Source organism: Colias eurytheme, chromosome 9 (genome assembly GCF_061535395.1).
Source record: "Colias eurytheme isolate Ceu_HAF_F1 chromosome 9, ilColEury1 Martin Lab GWU primary, whole genome shotgun sequence".
Lineage (NCBI taxonomy): Eukaryota > Metazoa > Arthropoda > Insecta > Lepidoptera > Pieridae > Colias > Colias eurytheme.
The window spans coordinates 10,356,541-10,382,326 of NC_142988.1; the positions used below are offsets into that span (position 1 = coordinate 10,356,541).

Genomic DNA, 25,786 nt, shown 5'->3' on the forward strand with positions numbered 1-25,786 from the left:
AGCAAGAAAATAAAACCAATAAATCAACAATTAAATATATGTATAACAATATTATAACTGTATGACGACTCCATACATGTTTGTCCCGAGTCGGCCAGCGGCAGCGCGGCGAGTATGCAGGAATGACTTCGCGCACACCCGCGTTCGCGATAGCGAGCTATTAGACTCCGCCCGCCAAGCAGTGGATTTTTTTTTGTGTATCGTCTTAACTAATAATTTCTTATTGAATCAGTTTTCCCAATCGCTAAAATCGCATCAAGGTCCAGAAACTTGAGGTACACCCACTTATATCTATTTTTTATACTATTTATAACCAAATCGGGTCTCTGTGTTTGTGGTACCTTCGTTGTGTCTGATTTCCGAGCTTTAAATCGTGACAATATATATGATGTTTTCTAATATTTATTTATTAATTTATATAAATATATTGTACCCAATGATTCGGATGGGTCACACAAGACAAATCGCTCATTATCAGTTAGTTTTTATGTAGTAAGGAGGTGAATGTTTGCACACGTATTTCTAAAGATTCCGGTTAAAACATGTAAAAGTAATGTCACCACTGTAATCTGGGGACTTCAAGGAACAAATTAACACACATTTCATTAATATACGCTAAGAAATTGAGGTGGGCCTATTCTCCAAACAAAAAAAATCGTCTCCTTTCATAAATTGGAGCACTATTCATGACTGTATAATAAATATACCTAATAGTAACATGAATACTCTTAATATCAACAGATGATAGGTTTACATAACAATGTCATTGAATTGGTATCTATTATCATAGTTCCTAACAAAAAAACCAGGCACATTTTGATACCAATAGGTACCAATTATACAATAAAGTTGACCAAAATTTATTTATTATAAGCTTATTTTTACGTAGCTACGTCTATACAGCTTTGTAAGCATGAAAACTTATTAAAACAGTCGCAAATTTGTATTTAATTTCCAAAACAATGGATTCCCTTGCTTCAAAGGACGTCCATTTTGACGCTCAAATGTTTCGCTATCGGTATTTCGGGATATACCACAATACACCCGCAAGCTAAATAAACGTTCTTTGCCTTTATTCCCAACGCTTTTGTGAAATTAATACCTTTCAAAGATTCTTTAAAAGCAAAGTGAAATGTTGGAACGCGGTTAAGCGTTTGCAGATTGATTGTTTGTTGGTATCCTTGTCTATAAATAGTTTGGTTAGCATAGACTGTGATTAGTTTTGTTAGGTAATACCATGGTAATACCTATAAGAGTATAAATTGCAATAAAAGCATACACTAATAATAGATAGGTTATAGATTATACTAGAACATATGTTCTTTATTTGAAAATGTATAATTAAGTATATTATAATAATATGCAGAATCATTCAAACAGTCAATATGTATTGTTTCTATTATTTTTATAATTTACATCTAATTTGCTCACCATCAAACTGAGGCATGTTAGAACATTGATTAATGATTAGTATTACCACATAATTTCAGTACTCAATCTATATCTATCTGTATCTTAGATATTATGCATCCTCTAAACTTTAGATTTACCTACCTAATAAATATTTATGTAGAGTCTAAAGTCTAAATAAATTATATCTTTATGAAATCAAACCGAAATACTAAAATGAATTGTAGAAAAAGATCTTCAGCTCAATTCTGGTTTTCATTAAACATGATTATCTAAGATAAAACGGAATTCTCTAATGAACGCACAATAAGGTGACGCTAAACCGAGTTAAAGTGACTTCATACACCTCTATGATGAAGTTAATACTTTGTATTGTTTCTTTCTGTTTGGAATTTATTAACCAGTCAATATGAGAGGATTTTTGTAAGGTTTTATAACAAGAATTCGATGAATATTCACGTTCATGACTGAAATGCATACCTACACATCGTATCGGTAGAGGTTTTTCATTTAGCAAAAATGCAGTTTATCTGATATTTCTGGTTTACAGTACTTTCTTACAGTTTTTGTTAGTTAATAGTTTTTCTTGTCGGTTCTTTTAATAGTAGATATGAATGATTATCGAGTATTTTTGTTCAAATATCCAGCCACCAAATTCTTTACTTCTATTTATTATATTTACTTAATTCTAGTAGTTTATCATATTTTTTACCAAATATTATTATGGCTCTAAAATTCCGACTATATGTAGTAACATTTTTAATTGAAAATTATTTCATTACCTACTTTATTTTACTACTTACTCTGAATAAACCCGCAACTTTTCTTAGATTAAACAAAATTTTCACGAAACGTAAAAAACTGTCTCCGAGCAATTTGAATCAAGATCTCCCGAGCGTAAAATAAAACAAAAAAGATGGCGCGTGGAGAAAATATTATGGAAATATATTATGAAAACAGAGCAGCGCTTTATACACCAAGTCATTACTGAACCTATAAGATTCGAGACAATGTCCATTTATTCTTATTAACAATGTTTTAGCTTCATTTTGAATGATTGTTTATTGCGTCACATTGTGAAGTGAACAATGAAAGAAAAGATACAAAAACCTAATTCTTATCTGTAAATAATTAAGTGTACTCAAACACTGTGAAGTGAATTCTGTCTTTAGCAGGAATTTTAGAAATTATTGCTCAAGGAAGTCTAGCGATTTATTAGGAATGTATATATATGTGAAATTATAGTATTTTTTGTATTGAAGTAAAATTCAATATTCGAATTTCTAAAGGATCTGAATACAATTAATAATCTATTAAATATCCAGATAGGTACTTCCCATATCTTGAATAAGAATCGATAAGTATTATTAATTCAAAAGTTTACGCACTTAATACTGTGTGATATTTCTTTGCTACTGTGAGGCTTAAAAACTCATTTATTAGAAATATATTTTAGTTTAATGCATAAATCATACTAAATTATTATATTAAGAACGTTATGAAAGCAAATTAACTACAGACATAATTTCAGAAACTAACTGAGGCGTTATTACCAAATTATTTAAACACCTTGAAACCTTTTATTAAGATTTTTACGAACAGACCGGAGCGACGTGTCTTTGAATACAAATTGCGGGAATTCAGGCCGCCCTTTGTAGCATTCGAATTAATTTTATTGTCACGTTTTCTATTATATTTTCGTATGGTCTGGGCGTTTTTATGTAAGTTCATCTCATGATTTTAATACAATCTTGTACTGTTTGCTGTGTGATTTATTAAAATTAGTGTAAGTTATTAGCCATGTACATTTTTGTTTTAAATCAATTTTCTTGTTTTAAAAACCTGTCTGCAATGGTTAATGCATTCTTCATAATATACTTATGCATTCAAGATCGTTTTTTGTAAGCTGGGCCTCGAATTCAAGACAAAATATTATATTAAAAAGAAATTTTAAACACAACCCCCGCGTTATTTGTTTTAATTTCCGTAACCATAGTCTTTGGTTTCATGATTTGGAACGAGGTGGTTTTACGTGAAGCGTCCGAAAATATGCCTTTATTACGTCTCAATTTCTCTGAAGAAATCTATACTAAATTTAATTCGATTAAGGACATTCCTTAAAGTTATGCCAATCTATAGAGCGAACTTACCTCTGCCTTAGTTTGCTTACAGTTAGAAATTGAATTTATAGTTGTGACTCGCGGCTTCTGACTCTTTAGCCAAAGTATAGCAGTAGTGTAGCTACGCAGGGATTAGATAGGGCAATACTCCAGGGCTCTCGAGCTCAGGGGGCCCTCGAATCCTACCAGAAAATGTTGTTCGAATTGAACATTCGAAAAATGTTCCTAATTTTCAAAAGAAATATAACATGTTGCGAATTAGGTGATAGCATTTTAAGAGGTCATTGAGAGAACAGTAGTTGATGCGTGAGCGTAGTACCAAGGGGTACTGGGTTCGATTCCCGGTGGAGGCTAAGAAAATAAAAATGTCGCGGTCTGGCAGGACACAGAAGGCTGATCTCCTACTTGTGCCTAAAGAAAATCGCGATCATTGAAACAGATGTATGCATAATGCATCTGCCCCTTACCCCGCTAGGGAACACGGGACTTCACTACTATTTCGTTATATTTGCCCAGGGCCCTTGGTTACCTGGCTACGTCACTGGTATAGAGTAAGGAATCCTGACTCGACGGGATTGGTCTTATGACACAAGCGCAAGTCATTGTAACCATCCTTTAAGTTTTGGAATTCAGCTTTGAAGGATTTTCTCGTATATTTTATGTGTATATCTCGTGGTGTTAAAATGACTGAAACATTGACATTTTTAAGGTAACTACGCTTCTCGTCTCTTCTGTACTTAATTAATTATTTATCGTTATTGCTGTTTTATCAAACATAATCTCTTTTATTTAAAAATGTTTTAGGCCTTGAGGAAAATAATTATATTACCTACATTACAATCACTCAATCATATAAACTACCTAGGACTTTTAATAGAAATATTTTCATCCTAATACTGATATAAATTCAGGCAAGAAAAACTATCTTTCTTCGTTAATGATGAGGATTTAGGATATTCAGTAAGATGGATATGCCAGAGTCAGATGCCAAGAGGCATTCAACATCCAAAATCTGTGTTTACTTTCGTAAGATAAGCATTATAAATGGCATGGCAAATTTCAAAAAGATTGGTTCAGTGGGCGTATTGGGCTTGAAAATAGTAGGCATTTTAAAATTCTGAACTTCGTGGCAGATATTATTTGAACATTAGATAAGTTATACGGTTCGTTTATTGGTACCTAAAACACGTTTTGTCTTACAAATTAGAATATTTAAAGAGGATGTAACATTTTATATTTAAGTTTAACAGTTGCCAGTTTGTTTTATCTGCTTTGAAATTGCCATTGTGCTAAAAGATTTGGAGTATTCACTTTAAATACATGAGAAATTTATAATTCAGAAAAATAACTACGAAATCCGAATATTTTGTAATTTGATTAAATGTCGTGTAAATTAATGAAAACTATGAACAAATCAATTAAAAAAAAGTAAAATTAAAGTCCTTAGACGGCCGTTAAATTACTTTAAATTAACGATAACAATAGTTACAAGGTCAGCAGATAAATCTTAACGTATTTACATGAAACAAGAATTAATGGAGAGTTAAGAGTCAAAGTTTGGAAACTTCGAGAATTCGTTTAAAATCACAATACGAGTAGGTATACTAGCGATACCGATGCCGAACTTTCCTTTTAAGATCACGAAAATGTTTGTTTTTAAGTTTAAATGTTATTCGCTTACGTTCGTTAATCCTTGTATATTATATTATTGCGTTACAATTTGTAGTCGATTATTCTGAAATCATTTACTGACTTTTGTGAGTGATATATATATTTTTCAACCTTTTATTACCTTCATCAATATGCTTGTTACCGACTCCTGAGTCAATTTTGCCACTTTTTAAACGGACAGAATTAATTCAAACTTTGTACACTTATCGGTGACAATAGATACAATAATTTCATGAGCGTTTTTTAAGTTCTTTTTAACTATATTAATATAGACCGACAGACTAAGATCTAAAATTGTGGGTCTATGACCGAAGAAATCAATCAAAAAACTTTAGAGAGTCAATTAATTATTAGACGATATGTTAGCATTGTTGTAAGGTTCCTATCCTTCCAACTCAAACTCAAATTCAAATATTCATCCAATTTCTCTTCATTCAAAAGTACTTTTGAAACTTCAAACAATTAGCTAACTCTGTGGTTTTATATCAACCGACGACGCGGTTGGCGCAGTGGTAAAGTAACTGCCTACTGAGCCGGCGGTCCCGGGTTCGATCCCCGGTCAGGGCAAATATTTGTGTGATGAACTCAATTATTTGTTCTTGGGTCTGGGTGTTATTATCTATATATGTATTTATAATATTATATTTATCGTCGCCTAGTACTCACAACACAAGCCTTAATTGAGCTTACTGTGGGACTAGGTCGATTTGTGTAATAATGTCCTATAATATTTATTTATTTATTTATTTATTTATATAATTGAGATTTGAGTTTCGGAGAATACATTCAATATATTAAAAAAATCTGCAAACCTGAAAATGTCGTTTGGAAAATTACCAATTTAGCTCACTACTCAACGATAAAATTTATGTTAAGTTTGATTGACAAACTTTCTGCGACTGAAATAAATATATATATAATTAATACAAATATGGAAATAATATATGAAATGAATCTATTTATCCAAATATCCATTTAATCATCTACACGCGAATGCCAAGGCAATTATTTAATTTAAATCAATTTTTCGTCACAGAAATTTAAAAATACTACCTATACATATACATATTTATACTATATTATTTACTATATTATTTATTTATATTTATATTATATTTATTTATTTATATACCTATACATATTTATAATGTTTGTGCACTAATTCTATGTAACGGATTAGGTATTTAGTAGTAATACGCAAGTAATGAAAATTTACGCAACAACATAAAATGACCATAAATACCTAATAATTTCTTTATTATCTATACAATACATACATACAATAAAATCGTATGAAAAGCGAGTCGAACTGCACAGTGAATTTTTTTTAATAATACTTGGGGCGTGATCAGATCTTTAATAAATACCGAAGCCAATTTTGGCTATGTTTAATTAAAAATATTGGATAGGAAATATATATAACCCGTAAATCCCACGGGAACGTGAATCATGCGGCTTTTTCTTGACTACGCTGGCGAAGCCGCTCGCTGAAAGCTAGTTTGAAATCACTACATAGTATAAAACAAAGTCGCTTTCTCTGTCCCTATTTCCCTATGTCCCTATGTATGCTTAAATCTTTAAAACTACGCAATGGATTTTGATGCGGTTTTTATAATAGATACAGTGATTCAAGAGGAAGGTTTTAGTATATAATTTATTATGTTTTAGACAAAGCGGGCGAAGCCGCGGGCGGAAAGCTAGTATCTTATAAGGTGCAATTTTACGATTCATACGATAATGGTGACATATCACATAGACACTGTTTACACATTTGTATCTATAAATATTAAACACCCGCACTAGTAGGTAAGTATTTGAGTACAAGGCCTTTAAGCATTATGTGATGAAAATATTAGATGCACTTTTAATGACACTAGCTTGTAAACACGACTTTGTTTGCATATTTTCTTGATAAGAATGAAACAAATTGATATTTGACAGTATAAGATTTTTTTGTATACAAGTACTTGTACTTGTATACAAGTAAGTTAAATGAGGAATATAAAATTTTCCGACCATTTATTTATTTAAAATATGAGTGGAATTTCAAGATAATACACACGTATTATGTATTTACAGTATTTACGTGGTATCTTACGGCACTTACTAATTACTATACCTTAACAAAATATGAATTTATTGAAAATATTTTTGACATTTAAACAAACGCACTTAAAAAATTGTTAACAGCTTAAGCTTGCCAACTTATACGTGACAATAATATTTTTGTTTGTGGCAAAGAAGACAGTAACAGATTTTTGTACTTCATCATAATTTTTATAAGTTTTTAGTGGTTTTTAGTACGAGATGAACGTAAAAATAACAAAAAGTATTTACTTACCTTATTTTACTAAATTCTGGAATTTACCTGTAAAAGTTACTAAAATAGACTAGTTATTCGGGTTTCGTATTCTGAGGGAGCTAACAGAAGCCTATTATTCAGGTCCATTCGAACTTCGAACCGATATTTGAGACCCACAGGTCACCTTATATGTCGACTAGATGTGCAAAATTTTTATGCGAATCGAACGTAAGTTCAAACATTTATTTATTCAACTTGACTTCTTTTAACAGCGCTTTTGCGTCATACTAAAATAATTTTTTTACTGTCGGAATTCGAAGAGTTTTTTTTTCAGAGAATGGCCGCCAAGAAACTCTGTTGTTTGGAAATATATCAATTTTATAGTTTCAATTTCTTAATCTCACTTGTCCAGAATTGTTTACCTGTACGATGTTCCAAATTCATTGATTGCAAAATAAACAATCGCTTGCTAATATTAAACTGTTATCTCTTGAAGTGGATTATATACCTTAATGATGAGAGAATTCCAAACATAACCTAAGTGTGGTACTTGATAATTTCTTTATATAAATGCGATTATTTGAACAAATGTAACATTGTTGTGAAAATGTATTTACTATTGGTGTATTGTTTGGTTGTTGCACCAGTTTTTTCGGAAACGTCAAAGAATTATAAATATTATAAGCATTATGAAGTGCAAGGGCCCCGGGAGGGACTGGAGCATTTGAAAAATCTGCTTTTGCAAAAAGATGTAAGTTGTTTGTAAATTAACTGTGCAATTATTGTAGGTGTTGTCTTCATTATATACACATCTTATTTGAATAGGTATATAAATTGCTATAAAACTCTTATTTCATGAAATTTTAAAAGCGGATATTTAATATTTCAACCGAATATATTATTGAAATCGTAGGGAAAATGTAAGTTTTTTTCTTTAAATATACGAGTAGGTATCTTTAGTAATAACATGGACAAATATATATTTGTCTATGGTAATAATCAAAGATTCGATAATTTCTTACTTTTCTCAAAAACCCTACATTTCACAATGTATGAAAATTATAGGAATAATTTGTTTACCTATACTTTATCATATTTCAGGAGTCTTTAATACATTCGGATTCAAGAAACTCATCGGAAATAATTTTGTCTCCCCATTTAGCGTCTGTTTTAGAAGCGATCGCTACAGAGGAGAATTTGAGAGTGAAACTTTTGCATCGCGACGTTTCAGAGTAAGTTGAAAACATAATTATTAATTATAATAAAGTTATGTTTAGTTGTCTTGTGTTTTGTACTGATACTTTATCGTAATGGAATCAAGGAACAAATTTCCTATATTTTTGGTGACTGAGAATTCCAAATGATTTTCGATGACGTAAAGTTAATGGTCTGGCAGATCAATTATTATTTTGTTTCTACTTACCGCGAGTTGTAATAAGATTCTTTTGTTTTAAATACCAAGCTTGTTACACTTTACTAAAGGATAATATATTATAACTTTTTTCTTTTTTTTCCAAATCAGTTTCGGATACTGAGAATATAACAGCTTTGTTAGCACAGTTAGAAATAAACATGACCCCTGACATTATGAAAATTTAAGTGCTTAGGCGTATAAAATGAAATACCAAATATTATATATATTTTTAGCCTATTATATATATTTCTAAATTTTCAGAATAATTCAGTCGGAAAAAGTGCCACATCGTCGTTTTAATAAATTCTCTTGGGATGCGTACTATGACGTCGATGACGTAAGTTTTTTATATTTAACCTACTGCACATGAGCGCCATTTTGTAAAGTATGCTAATTTAGACATATTTAATAATTTTTTTCGCCACTATAATAATCAAAAGCAACTTCATAAAATAGAGATAATATATCATCTAAGATATCCTAATTTCGAATTTCGAAAATTTCGAAAAAAAGCCTTAGGTACCTACTACCGCTACCGAAATTCGATTTTGTTTTCAAATCGATTACAATGTTGATTCATAGTTCATACTCGATCTTAAATTTTTACTTTACACCCAATTCGAGATTTACATCCATATCAAATCGTTTTATTGAAGTAGAGCTAAATTTTCGAGATTAATTTCATCTTAAACCAAAGCACGAACGTGGACTGTCCAAGTTTTCAATAGTAGCCATCTCGAATATTCAATATATTTCATTCGAATTGAACTCGATTGAATTAGATCTCGATACTGTCGAGTGTCGAGAGTAAGCCTCTGAATACTCCAAAATACCTATTTTAGTTTATATATTTTTTTAATGTGATTTGGATAAGCAGCTTATCGGGATAAAACTTAGGAACTAGGTACAATTTTCTAACGTTAAAATATTTTCTATACTACCTTTGATACTTTTATTTTACGTACAAAACCTTTTAATTATAAAATGTAACTGAGTTAAGTCAGATTTACATTGTTGCTTTTATACACTTGCCTGATTAAATCAATCTCTAGTATTTTTTAAACTCAAACTCAAACATGTATTTATTAAATTCGCTTCTTCTGGAAGCACTTTTGAATCTCCATAACATATTTTTAACATTAACCACCGATTCGGAAAGCGCAGTATCTATGGAGAAGAACCGGCAAGAAACTCCATAGTTGCTCTTTCACGATTTCACATTATAAGATGATATTATAGTAGGCGCGCTGTTACCTATATTATCCTTATAATATAGTATATATAAGGAAAATTAAAAAAATATATTTTTATTTTTTTCTTAGATTCACAAATACATTTACGACACAAGCAAATCGTTCAGCGAATGGACAGAAGTAATAGAAGCAGGCGAAAGTTATGAGGGGCGCAAAATATTGGGACTCCGTATAAATACTCGTTACGAGAAGGAACAGCGGGAGACTGGGAAACCCGTGTTTTTTATTGAATCTGGTGAGTTTCGTGATGTACATATTAATATATTAATAATATAGTGTAGTGGGTACCTACATATAAATTTAATAAGCATCAAGTTTTGTATACCTTTACTCTGTCTTTTTACACGCTTTATATTAGCTTCACCTGTATGTTTGTTTGTAACCGACTTCTTTGGGCGCGATTTTGACCCACTTTAAACGGCCAGATTTCGTTCAAACTTTGTAGATTTATTGAGGACCGATGACAATACACTAATTTGATAAAATTTTCTATTTTTTAGTTTTCGGTTTTCTATAAAAAGCGTGTTTTTTAGTTTTTTTTAACTATTATTATTGGTGTTACAGTTTTATATCAGTGTTGGTATTGTTAACTTAAAAGTTAAATAATTTAGTTAGGTACACAAATATAAAACGCGATATATATTCACCAAGGCCTAGGCTGTTTATTAAACATAAAACAGCGCCGTTTAATTGACAATCTGAATGAAATGAGCTATGCGCTGTATTACCTAAAACTCCTTCACAAAGTTTAAAATATAATTGTGCTGCCCGTTTTCACTCGCAGGCGAAACCTTGGGCGTAACCAAGTATGTGTACAACTATCTATACCTTTTGTTTTATTCTGATACATAAGCTTCATTTATACAACTAATATAACATGTACATAGCCAATAATATTAGTTGTATAAATCTCATTACACGCTTTTTATTAGCTTCACCTGTATGTTTGTATGTTTGTTTGTAACCGACTTCTTTGGGCGCGATTTTGACCCACTTTAAACGGCCAGATTTCGTTCAAACTTTGTAGATTTATTGAGGACCGATGACAATACACTAATCTGATAAAATTATTCCATTTTTCAATTTGCAAAATATGATTTTTGTTAATTATTTGTATCATTTTCATCTATAGTCGATAAGGTAAGAAAATAATTAAAATTTTCTATAATTTTTTTCTACAGTCGATAAGGTAGGACTCGATGTTAATTTTTATTTCCAATAACACGAACACGAACACGAACACGAACACGAACACGAACACGAACACGAACACGAACACGAACACGAACACGAACTCAAACTCAAACTCAAACTCAAACAAACTCTAACTCAAACACGAACACGAACACGAACACAAACCCAAACACAAACACACGAACACGAACACGAACACGAACACGAACACGAACACGAACACGAACACGAACACGAACACGAACACGAACACGAACACGAACACGAACACGAACACGAACACGAACACGAACACGAACACGAACACGAACACGAACACGAACACGAACACGAACACGAACACGAACACGAACACGAACACAAACACAAACACAAACACAAACACACAAACACAAACAAACACAAACAAACACAAACAACGAACAACGAAAAACGAACAACGAACAACGAACAACGAACAACGAAAAACGAACAACGATCAACGATCAACGAACAACGAACAACGAACAACGAACAACGAACAACGAACAACGAACAACGAACAACGAACAACGAACAACGAACAACGAACAACGAACAACGAACAACGAACAACGAACAACGAACAACGAACAACGAACAACGAACAACGAACAACGAACAACGAACAACGAACAACGAACAACGAACAACGAACAACGAACAACGAACAACGAACAACGAACAACGAACAACGAACAACGAACAACGAACAACGAACAACGAACAACGAACAACGAACAACGAACAACGAACAACGAACAACGAACAACGAACAACGAACAACGAACAACGAACAACGAACAACGAACAACGAACAACGAACAACGAACAACGAACAACGAACAACGAACAACGAACAACGAACAACGAACAACGAACAACGAACAACGTACAACGAACAACGAACAACGAACAACGAACAACGAACAACGAACAACGAACAACGAACAACGAACAACGAACAACGAACAACGAACAACGAACAACGAACAACGAACAACGAACAACGAACAACGAACAACGAACACGAATACGAACACGAACACGAACACGAACACGAACTCAAACACAAACTCGAATTTTAATTCGAACACAAACACAAACACAAACACGAACAACGAACATCGAACAACAAACAACGAACAACGAACAACGAACAACGAACAACGAACAACGAACAACGAACAACGAACAACAAACAACGAACAACGAACAACGAACAACGAACAACGAACAACGCACAACGAACAACGAACAACGAACAACGAACAACGTACAACGAACAACGAACAACGAACAACGAACAACGAACAACGAACAACGAACACGAATACGAACACGAACACGAACACGAACACGAACTCAAACACAAACTCGAATTTTAATTCGAACACAAACACAAACACAAACACAAACACAAACACGAACAACGTACATCGAACAACAAACAACGAACAACGAACAACGAACAACGAACAACGAACAACGAACAACGAACAACGAACAACGAACAACGAACAACGAACAACGAACAACGAACAACGAACAACGAACAACAACGAACAACGAACAACGAAAAACGAAAAACGAACAACGAACAACGAACAACGAACAACGAACAACGAACACGAATACGAACACGAACACGAACACGAACACGAACTCAAACACAAACTCGAATTTTAATTCGAACACAAACACAAACACGAACAGCGAACAGCGAACAGCGAACAGCGAACAGCGAACAGCGAACAGCGAACAGCGAACAGCGAACAGCGAACAGCGAACAGCGAACAGCGAACAGCGAACAGCGAACAGCGAACAGCGAACAGCGAACAGCGAACAGCGAACAGCGAACAGCGAACAGCGAACAGCGAACAGCGAACAGCGAACAGCGAACAGCGAACAGCGAACAGCGAACAGCGAACAGCGAACAGCGAACAGCGAACAGCGAACAGCGAACAGCGAACAGCGAACAGCGAACAGCGAACAGCGAACAGCGAACAGCGAACAGCGAACAGCGAACAGCGAACAGCGAACAGCGAACAGCGAACAGCGAACAGCGAACAGCGAACAGCGAACAGCGAACAGCGAACAGCGAACAGCGAACAGCGAACAGCGAACAGCGAACAGCGAACAGCGAACAGCGAACAGCGAACAGCGAACAGCGAACAGCGAACAGCGAACAGCGAACAGCGAACAGCGAACAGCGAACAGCGAACAGCGAACAGCGAACAGCGAACAGCGAACAGCGAACAGCGAACAGCGAACAGCGAACAGCGAACAGCGAACAGCGAACAGCGAACAGCGAACAGCGAACAGCGAACAGCGAACAGCGAACAGCGAACAGCGAACAGCGAACAGCGAACAGCGAACAGCGAACAGCGAACAGCGAACAGCGAACAGCGAACAGCGAACAGCGAACAGCGAACAGCGAACAGCGAACAGCGAACAGCGAACAGCGAACAGCGAACAGCGAACAGCGAACAGCGAACAGCGAACAGCGAACAGCGAACAGCGAACAGCGAACAGCGAACAACGAACAACGAACAAATTGGTTGTTATAACCATCGGTTCTCTTATATACCTAGAGTGTTTCATTTTTTGACACTTCTCACATTTATGAACAAAATTTTTGACGTCATTTTCAATTCCTGGCCAGTAGAATTTACGTTTTATATTATTAATCATTCTGCGTACCCCAGCATGTCCGCTTGTTGGTAGCAAATGAAAGTCATTTAAGATAAATTGTTTTTCTTCGTCATTATCTATTCTTTTTATTCCTCTTAAAATACAAATGCGTGGTCCGGACCACTTTTTAATACTCTTTATTTCTTCTATCATATTTTTAATGAATAACGCGTTATCTTCACTTTTTATCATACAAATCTCTTTTATTTCTAATTTTTCACATAATTTTCTCAATTTTTCCACAAAAACGTCTCGCGTGTATTGTGCTTTAAAATCGAGATTTACATATAATACTTTTTTATTAGCAACAAATGCGAAGCATTCAGATTCGACATCTATGCTTTTATTTTTTCTCATTTTCTTTAACAATTCTCCCTCAATCAAACATAACTCAACTGATCCGTTCGGTATCCTAAGTATCTCCACAACTTTTGGTTGATCAGGCCAATCGTTAGAGTTGATACTTGGTACACCGCTTTTCTCACTATCATTACCACTTTCATTCTTGTGTTCATTCATCTCTTTCATTTTTCTAGCTTGAGCTCTTGTTGTTACAGCTACTATTTTATCATTCATACCCTTTAAATCTTCTGACGTTACAACAATTCGTGACAAAGCATCTGCTAGTACATTTTCTTTGCCTTTAACATAAGATATTTTGAAATTATTATACTCTTCTAATGCTAAACGAAATTTTAAAAGTCTACTTGATGGATCCTTCATTCCAAATAGATAAATTAGTGGCTTATGGTCAGTTACTATAGTAAAACTACGTCCGTATAGATATGGTCGAAAATATTTAACACTCCAGACAATAGCAAGAAGTTCTTTCTGAATAGTAGGGTAATTTAACTCTGCTTTATTCAAAGGTCTACTAGCATAAGCTACTGGTTTCATATTACTGTTACAAAGTACTGAACCTATCGCCGTTCCAGAAGCATCTGTTTGCAATACGAATTCGTTAGAAAAATCTGGATATTGTAGAATAGGTGGTGAAATAAGAGCATTTTTCAAAATTTTAAATGAGTTTTCGCACTGTTCCGTCCAATCAAATTTAATATTTTTTCTACATAATTTATTTAAACAATTAGTTATATCTGCAAAATTTTCTATGAACTTTCTGTAATAGTTACACATAGCAACAAAACGTTTGACTTCATCAATATTCGTCGGTCTAGGATAATTTTGAATACACTTAATTTTTTCTTTGTCAGGTCGAATGCCATCAGCCGATATAGTATGACCTAAGTATAATAATTCAGTTTTTAAAAATTGACATTTACTTGGATTCAGTTTAAGATTCACTTGACGTAAACGTTCAAAAATTTCGATTAAATTTTTGTTATGGGACTCTAAATTTCTACAAACAAAGTTTAGTCCAGACATAGCTATAGACATGACTCTAGAGAAAGCACTGGGACTTGTCTTCAATCCCATTGGTAGGCGTTTCATTTGATATTGTCCTGTACTGGTAGTAAACGCTGTAATTGGTCTTGAATCTGGTTTTAATGAACACTGATAATAAGATTGACTAAGATCTAAATGTGAATAATAAATAGCACCAGACAACGAATCTAAAATTTCTGTAATGTTTGGAAGTGGAAATTTGTCATCTTGTATTATCTCGTTTAATTTTCTGTAATCAATCACTAAACGCCAATTTTTATTATTTTTACTATCTGATTTTTTAGGTACCAATAAAATCGGACTGGACCATTCACTTTGAGATGGTTCAATTACATCATCATCTAACATTTGTTTAATTTGTTTCTCTATTTCTGGTTTTAAACTATGTGGCAATCTGTATGGTTTAACATATACCGGATTTACATTTTGTTTCAATTGAATTGTTTGTTCACCTAAGTTCGTGGTAGTAAGTTTATCGCCGGGCAAATGAAATATGTCAGCATACTTCGAACAAATGCTTTCTATGCTATGCCGTTCACTTGTACCTAAGTGATCAAGTTTCAAAGATTGCAACAATATTTTTGCACGTGTGGAATTAGAAGTACACTTGTCAAATGAACATATATTATAATAATTTAAAGATACTAATTCGGGCTCAAATACAGAAATGACTATTTCTTTTTCACTAGTATTCAATAATCTAATAGGAATTATGTTATTTTTAGGTTTTACTATTAATCCAGCTAAAAATAAATTTTCTTGTAACTCTTTCGGTATAATCACACAATCTTCTCTCACATCTGAATTTAATTTTATGTAATGAATAGATTCACATCTCGCTGGTATTGATATATAATCGGTACACAGTTTAGGTGAAGTATATAAAGGCAACAAACTTTGTTTTTCACTATTTAAGATTAAAATATTTTTTTCTAAGTCAATAGTAGAATTAAAATTATTAAGAAAATCTAACCCAATTATTCCATCTGATTTACAAGGCAAACTGTCAAATAAATAAAACTTATGTTCAAAATTAGTTCCATCGGATGCTTGTAAAGTTAAATAAACATAACCTTCTGAATAAGTTTTACCGCCTATACCATTTATAACTATAGGGTCTCGATGTATTGGTATACGTTCCGATAAAGAGTTACTACGAATCGCTGATAATGAAGCGCCTGTGTCTAATAACCATGAACACTTTTGAGTACCTATATTTAAGTATATATATTTTACGTTATTGTCACAAGTTAAAATATTATATTGTTTAGGTCCGAAAAAACTGACTCCGGTCCTGAGATTCTACATCTTGGGGATTTTCGACTTGTACTGAACAAATATTTCGACTATTATTACTATTACCCCTACCAGTATTAAATCGACTACGATTCGAAGTCACAAAATTATTTTTGTAATTATTACCACGTATTTGGCGAGCGTTATTAAATCTCCAATCATAATTATTATTGTTTACATATCTGCCTCTCGTATTAAAGGTGTTAGAATTCCGTCCTCGATTCGAATAAAAATTACCTCTAGTCATTTGACCTGAAGGTGGTCGGCTCTTTCGCGGGAACCTAGAGTAATTAAAATGGTTACCTCTTTTTTGTACGTTAAAAACGTTATTCGATGACGAAGGTTGTCCGAGCTCCTCATCCTCGGCCGCACGCACCGCGTCCTTCAGCTGCGAATAGTCCCTGGCTGATATGATGGTACTCAGCCGCCTATTACGCAAACCATCTGCAAACCTTTTAATTGCAAGTTTTTCATTTATAGGTCTCAGTATCTCACAAGCTTTCGGGTTTCCGTCACTTTGAGCGATAGTGAGGCCTACGAATAAATCTGACAATTTATCACCAAACTCATTGATTGACATATTATTTTGTGACAAATTATTTAATTGGCTAAGTATAGAGTTAGCCGATTTCTTAGTTAGTAAATAATTCTTAATGTCTTGAATAAGACTCGCTACATCACTATACTCGCTTTTTAACTTTAACTTAGCAGATTTTGACAACCTTGTTTTTAACACAAATGTAATTAACAATTTTTTCTGACTATCATCTACAAGATATTCATTATACATTTCAATACCATCTATAATTTTATCAATAGTTTGTTCTGAATTATCCATTACTGGAATTAAAGAAGTAGCGGTTTTTATGTCAAATCTCTCCATATTTGCAACTGTGTTTTCACTAGTACTAATTTTATATGTTAAAATTTGCTTATATGCTAATTCTATACGGTCTATTAATATTTCAAAGACATATTCTGAAAGTTCTAAATTACTTTTAAAAATATTAATTATATTGTTATACTCTAAATATAATTCATCAGCTTCTAAAATTTTTTTCTTAACATTACATGCATATTTTTCCCTTCTAGTAGGACCTAATTTTCTTAAATTACTACTTATGTCATTCAACTTACTCAGAATTATTTCCAAATTATGTTCCATAAACTAACTATGTCACTTAAAGTCACTTAAATAAAATTGTTCATTTTCTTTTCTTGAAAGTGAAGATCGATGCTCCAAGATTGCACGTATTATATACGAAAAAAAAAAAGAAAGAGGAGGATTTTCACAGGGGCAAGAGGGCAAAATTACGTTAAAAATAATTTGGACGAACGAAACAAAATTAATTAAAATAATTTGGGGAAGGGGCCGCGCACTTTTATTTTAGCTTCTGTCATCAGGCTGGGTCAGCTCCCTCGTCTGCTCCGCCGAATCTTCCGGACAGCCGTTGCCGCATTCGCAAGAAAAACTGCTGCTGCATTTTCCTCTGCATCCACTTCCTTTCACTGCGCCTCCACTTGGTTAGCAAGAAGTAGATCACGGTAGCAATAACCACGACTAAAATTACAGCTAGTAGAATGTTATTTGTTACGATCTGGTGTTGGACGTCATTTTCTTCGAAAATTTGTGCCTTGTTGGAACCTGCCGCATTTTGGTTTATCTGGATTTCCTTGTCTTCGGTTTTTGAGTACGATTTTCCCACTATGTTCAAGCACTTTTACTGTCTCTTTACACACGTTTGTCACCACTCGGCTCCAAAGTGACGCACTAAAGTCAAAGTTTTTATAACGACAACTGTAAACTTGGCTATCTACGAGCACCGAGGCACACAGGAATCCGCCGCGTTGGCGAAATTCGCCGAGTCGCCGGTCACCCGACACTCGCCCACGCCACGGTATGGCAGGGTCGCCATGAGGTGAGGGGAGCTGGTGTAAATGAAATAATACGACCGTCTCGGTTGAACTTATGATTTATTCTGTCTTAGTAAGATACAATACCACTACAGAACAACGAACAACGAACAACGAACAACGAACACGAACACGAACACGAACACGAACACGAACACGAACACGAACACAAACACGAACACGAACACGAACAACGTACAACGAACAACGAACAACGAACAACGAACAACGAACAACGAACAACGAACAACGAACAACGAACAACGAACAACGAACAACGAACAACGAACAACGAACAACGAACAACGAACAACGAACAACGAACAACGAACAACGAACAACGAACACGAATACGAACACGAACACGAACACGAACACGAACTCAAACACAAACTCGAATTTTAATTCGAACACAAACACAAACACAAACACAAACACGAACAACGAACATCGAACAACAAACAACGAACAACGAACAACGAACAACGAACAACGAACAACGAACAACGAACAACGAACAACGAACAACGAACAACGAACAGCGAACAGCGAACAGCGAACAGCGAACAGCGAACAGCGAACAGCGAACAGCGAACAGCGAACAGCGAACAGCGAACAGCGAACAGCGAACAGCGAACAGCGAACAGCGAACAGCGAACACGAATACGAACACGAACACGAACACGAACACAAACACGAACTCAAACACAAACTCGAATTTTAATTCGAACACAAACACAAATACAAACACAAACACAAACACGAACAGCGAACAGCGAACAGCGAACAGCGAACAGCGAACAGCGAACAGCGAACAGCGAACAGCGAACAGCGAACAGCGAACAGCGAACAGCGAACAGCGAACAGCGAACAGCGAACAGCGAACAGCGAACAGCGAACAGCGAACAGCGAACAGCGAACAGCGAACAGCGAACAGCGAACAGCGAACAGCGAACAGCGAACAGCGAACAGCGAACAGCGAACAGCGAACAGCGAACAGCGAACAGCGAACAGCGAACAGCGAACAGCGAACAGCGAACAGCGAACAGCGAACAGCGAACAGCGAACAGCGAACAGCGAACAGCGAACAGCGAACAGCGAACAGCGAACAGCGAACAGCGAACAGCGAACAGCGAACAGCGAACAGCGAACAGCGAACAGCGAACAGCGAACAGCGAACAGCGAACAGCGAACAGCGAACAGCGAACAGCGAACAGCGAACAGCGAACAGCGAACAGCGAACAGCGAACAGCGAACAGCGAACAGCGAACAACGAACACGAATACGAACACGAACACGAACACGAACACGAACTCAAACACAAACTCGAATTTTAATTCGAACACAAACACAAACACAAACACGAACAACGAACATCGAACAACGAACAACGAACAACGAACAACGAACAACGAACAACGAACAGCGAACAGCGAACAGCGAACAGCGAACAGCGAACAGCGAACAGCGAACAGCGAACAGCGAACAGCGAACAGCGAACAGCGAACAGCGAACAGCGAACAGCGAACAGCGAACAGCGAACAGCGAACAGCGAACAGCGAACAGCGAACAGCGAACAGCGAACAGCGAACAGCGAACAGCGAACAGCGAACAGCGAACAGCGAACAGCGAACAGCGAACAGCGAACAGCGAACAGCGAACAGCGAACAGCGAACAGCGAACAGCGAACAGCGAACAGCGAACAGCGAACAGCGAACAGCGAACAGCGAACAGCGAACAGCGAACAGCGAACAGCGAACAGCGAACAGCGAACAGCGAACAGCGAACAGCGAACAGCGAACAGCGAACAGCGAACAGCGAACAGCGAACAGCGAACAGCGAACAGCGAACAGCGAACAGCGAACAGCGAACAGCGAACAGCGAACAGCGAACAGCGAACAGCGAACAGCGAACAACGAACAACGAACAACGAACAACGAACAACGAACAACGAACAACGAACAACGAACAACGAAAAACGAACAACGAACAACGAACAACGAACACGAATACGAACACGAACACGAACACGAACACGAACTCAAACACAAACTCGAATTTTAATTCGAACACAAACACAAACACAAACACAAACACGAACAACGAACATCGAACAACGAACAACGAACAACGAACAACGAACAACGAACAACGAACAACGAACAACGAACAACGAACAACGAACAACGAACAACGAACAACGAACAACGAACAACGAACAACGAACAACGATCAACGAACAACGAACAACGAACAACGAACAACGAACAACGAACAACGAACAACGATCAACGAACAACGAACAACGAACAACGAACAACGAACAACGAACAACGAACAACGAACAACGAACAACGAACAACGAACTACGAACAACGAACAACGAACAACGAACAACGAACAACGAACAACGAACAACGAACAACGAACACGAACACGAACACGAACACGAACACGAACACGAACACGAACACGAACACGAACACGAACACGAACACGAACACGAACACGAACACGAACTCAAACACAAACTCAAACTCAAACTCAAACAAACACGAACACGAACACGAACACGAACACGAACACGAACACGAACACGAACACGAATACGAACACGAACACGAACACGAACACGAACACGAACACGAACATGAACACGAACACGAACACGAACTCAAACACAAACTCAAACTCAAACAATTTTAAACAAACTCAAACTCAAACACGAACACGAACACGAACACGAACAAACACGAACTCAAACACAAACTCAAACTCAAACAATTTCAAACAAACTCAAACTCAAACACAAACACGAACACGAACACGAACTCAAACTCAAACTCAAACTCAAACACGAACACGAACACGAACACGCAACACAAATTATCTTTAGCCGTTTTCTATGTTTGTTTGTAACCGACTTCTTTGGGCGCGATTTTGACCCACTTTAAACGGCCAGATTTCGTTCAATCTTTGGAGATTTATTGAGGATCGATGACAATACACTAATTTGATAAAATTATTCCATTTTTCAATTTGCAAAATATGTTTCTTGTTAATTTATATAATTTTCATCGATTATAGTCGATAAAGTAAGAAAATAATTAAAATTTTCTATAATTTTTCTCTACAGTCGATAAGCCAGGACTCGATGTTCATTTTTATTTACAATAATTATCTGTAGCCGTTTTCTCTAATATTGACAAATTTTTGTATACTAAAGAGAATTTTAATTCTACAAATCAAATAATAGTTTTATAAAAAAATTAAAAATCATATGTTATCTCGACAATAGTTATATGCAAAATATCTTGATTCCTTTAACTAACAAGGCTATAGGTGCATGGTGTCAATGGTTATAGATATTTTATTGGCAGATATGAGTAGAGTGATTATCATTTCGATAGTATCTTAAGAAGCACCCCACGCTTTTTTTTAAATAAAATATTTTTTTTTACTCACACTATTATTAATTTATATTCATTGAAATTTTTAACACTATTTTCTTAATTTAAATTCATTTAAATTTATTTTCTATTTTTTAGTTCGGTTTTCTATAAAAAGCGTGTTTTTTAGTTTTTTTAAACTATTATTTATTTTAAAACATAAATCACCTAACTCTGTGACGCCCATTCACACCTTCATATTACAGGCATCCACGCGCGTGAATGGATAGCCCCAGCAGTGACGACCTACTTCATCAATCAACTACTCACGAGTCGCGATCCCAATGTAACAAGACTTCGGGATCAGTTCGACTGGCGCATCTTCCCCACGGTTAATCCTGACGGATACCATTACAGCTACACTGTTGTAAGTGATTGATGTATGGGAAATTGTTGTCGTTGTTTATTGTAAGGCCTGAGAATGATTTTGTGTTAAGTGGGGTAACTAATCTATACTTAATATTATAAAGCTGAAGAGTTTGTTTGTTTGAACGCGCTAATCTCAGGAACTACTGGTCCGATTTGAAAAGTTGTTTCGGTGTCAGATAGCCCATTTTTTGAGGAAGGCTATAGGCTATATATCATCATGCTAAGACCAACAGGAGCGGAGCAATGCGGGTGAAACCGCGGGGAGTCCAACATAAATGTTTACTGATTTCATAAATTAGGGACTGGCCGCTGCAGCTGGGGTAACCGTACGTAATTATATTTTGGAAATAGATTATGATTATGATGGTTTAAATTTATGAAAAGCAAATAGAATAATTATAGTAATGGTTATTGAAAATGTACTTCTAGGATAGATATTGGAGAAAGACACGGTCTCGCTCGTTAAACGGGTGCCGAGGTGCTGACCCCAACCGTAACTGGGATTATAACTGGGGACGTAAGTTCACTTTTTCTGTATTTTTTTTGTCTAAATATAGAATAAGTACTAGAAGTACTTCATACTGACAAGTCTTTATTATAGTTAAATTTTACAAATGGATGGAAGGAAACTCAATTCTTAATAAATAAAAATACTGAAATAGTTGATCATTTTAAAATTACTCTTAGCTTAGCTTAGCTCTTATTTGTGGAATTTCAGCCTTTCTTGTCTTTTTTTCTACTGGCATATACATATAATGCTTAGTGAGATATATATTACAATAAAGATAATGAGTTAGTTAAAATCTGTGTGTTACGTAATGCAAATCTCGAGGACATTACAACTTCTAAATTATCTTTTACCTTTTTATATTTCTTGATTTTTCTAGAACACTCGTCATCAACAAAACCCTGCGACTATCAGCTGTACGCCGGTTCCCGCCCATTTTCTGAGGTCGAAACAAGATCCTTGTCCAAGTACATTTCGACCATAGACAACTTGTTGTTCTATGTGGCGTTCCATTCCTACGCATCTGTTTTATTAGTGCCATATTCCGACTCTTTTGAGCACGTTGATAATTATGATGAATTGGTAAGATCTTTTCTTAACGTACTTTGTAAATTCTTTTTTAAAATTCAATGCAGGTAATGATGATTCTTTTCTCAATTGAAATAAGTAAAAGTATAAATCAGAGAGAATTCTACCATGGGCATGCGTGTGTACGTCATATTATTTATATAATAGAATATTATATTATTTATATAATAGAATTATATAAATAATATGGCGTACCTACATACGAGTATATTACATACAAATTAGCTATCAAATAAATTCTATGAAATCAAGACAACTAACTATTTAGTTATATTAAAAGATAATATAACACTATTATTAGTAGTTGAAAAGCGATTCGAACTTACATATTACGACTTGTAAATTTAATTAAAAATGATCGCAATTCTGAATAGATTCATTCTTTCTTTTAGGTGCAGATAGGCAGAAAATCTATTGAATACGGAAGTAGAATTAACAGCGATTTGTATGACGGGCCTGACACAGCAGCCGCCACTTTGTGTAAGTTTTCAATTGTAATTAGCGTTACATCTCTGTTCATTTACATTCATATAAAAATATTGGTTACTTAGCGAAGCAATTTATTGGGCAACCTGACGTAGGTAATATTACCTATAACTTGTCTATTGTTATCGGAGAAATTATAGTTATGACGAATTTAATGTTTTATGATGATTTTTTCATTTCCCCTTTCTTACCTTCGAATAAAATTTATGTATACAGTTTTTTACCTTTAATTTTATTTATTTACAATTCTTGTTTTCATAAACTGGCGATATTAATCTCTATCGAGATTTACCACTCATCGAAATATTTTATTAAAGAAATGTCTTATAGATAAAGCCTCGGGCGGAAGTATGGACTGGGTGCGTCACGCCCTCGACACCAGGCTGGTGTATACCTACGAGCTCCGAGGGTCCTCCTTCCACTGGCCGGCAGAGAGGATCAGCGAGCAGGGGGATGAGGTGACCCTGATGATGATGGGCCTCGCTGATGGTGCTCAGGAACTGGGGTACTTTTAAATGAATGGGGTGGGGATGTGTTCAAAGAGTAATAATATATAGTTTAAATGTGATCAGTTTTTTATTTGACTTATTATTCCTGTAGTTATAGAGTGAAATAATTGATATATTGTAGTTATTTTAATTTTATGTTTTAACATAGTTCAGGGGTTACCATGATGTGTTATAGCAGTATTATTTGCAGAGCGGGCAAAAGATGACGCTAGACGAACTAGATATAGTGCTGTCAGTTTTCCATACTGGAAATAATACTGCTTAAACACAAGCTACAGAGGATGTACGAAATGGCAACATAATAAATAACTGCAACCTTAAATTAATGATTTAATATCATTAAATTATTTATATAAGATCAATAGTACAAAATAAATAGTCTAAAAGCTCTTATATTATCTTCATTTGTTTTGATGGCAATTTGCAACAACACGATAAGATTCTCAGAATTACATGTGAGCTGTTAATAACATTTACTCAAACCAATTACGCTGTTTCACACACTGTACATTAGCAAACCTCTTAGGGACAGAAAACAGATGTACAAGGAAAAGGTATTATGCCGTTCCAATAAATATTCTGAATATCGTGACGTCATACCTATTTAGTGATTGTTTCATTCCACTGCTGTTCCATTGTTTTATATTTATTGACCATCATTTTATAATACGGGAAGTACAATATATCATTTAATATGCACAATACAAATGTATCCAAATGTGTCCCTTTGCTATACATATATCTATAAATAGAGATATGGTTTATTTTAGATGAATGGACGCGTGGGTAACAATCGTAGACTCATCGATATATACAGGGTGCCCCACCGTTTCTATGCTAAGCTAAATGGAGGTTATAGTTTTGCACACGCTGAGTACGTAAAAAATACTTATAAAATTCCAGATGCATTTTTTTTCAAATAAATGAATTCTTAAAACTCTTTGTGTACACCCCTAACAAGCAACCCGCCCAACTTTGCCACCCGCACGGAGTTTTTATAGACAAAACGCTCAGATTAGCGAAGCGGTATATGCCGGCTGCGCGAAGCTAGAGAAGAAAACATGAATTTTAAGGAAAAATTTGGCAAAAATTTTTGGCGTAATTTTGTTGTTTATGTATTTTTTACGTGATCAGTGTATGCAAGTCTACAAGAACCTTCGCGCTTAGTATACTGATAGTGGGAC

General features: G+C 35.1%; 1 protein-coding gene across 1 annotated transcript; it reads left to right on the forward strand.

Moving 5' to 3' along the window:
• Window positions 1-8,110: 8,110 nt before the first annotated feature.
• Window positions 8,111-24,620, forward strand: LOC149906091 (zinc carboxypeptidase-like). Its single transcript, XM_090105744.1, has 9 exons — window positions 8,111-8,254; window positions 8,605-8,735; window positions 9,179-9,254; window positions 10,240-10,405; window positions 22,349-22,509; window positions 22,941-23,028; window positions 23,399-23,601; window positions 24,000-24,087; window positions 24,424-24,620. The coding sequence occupies exons 1-9, from the start codon at window positions 8,111-8,113 to the stop codon at window positions 24,606-24,608; spliced, it is 1,242 nt and encodes a 413-aa protein (XP_089961870.1). The 3' UTR covers window positions 24,609-24,620.
• Window positions 24,621-25,786: the final 1,166 nt, after the last annotated feature.

Excerpts from the sequence above, each read along its gene's own strand:
- LOC149906091 (XM_090105744.1), top strand. The coding sequence starts at position 8,111 with ATGTATTTACTATTGGTGTATTGTTTGGTTGTTGCACCAGTTTTTTCG. Across the intron at positions 23,029-23,398 it reads CTGGGATTATAACTGGGGAC|AACACTCGTCATCAACAAAA; the intron begins GTAAGTTCACTT and ends TGATTTTTCTAG. Across the intron at positions 23,602-23,999 it reads TTGATAATTATGATGAATTG|GTGCAGATAGGCAGAAAATC; the intron begins GTAAGATCTTTT and ends TCTTTCTTTTAG.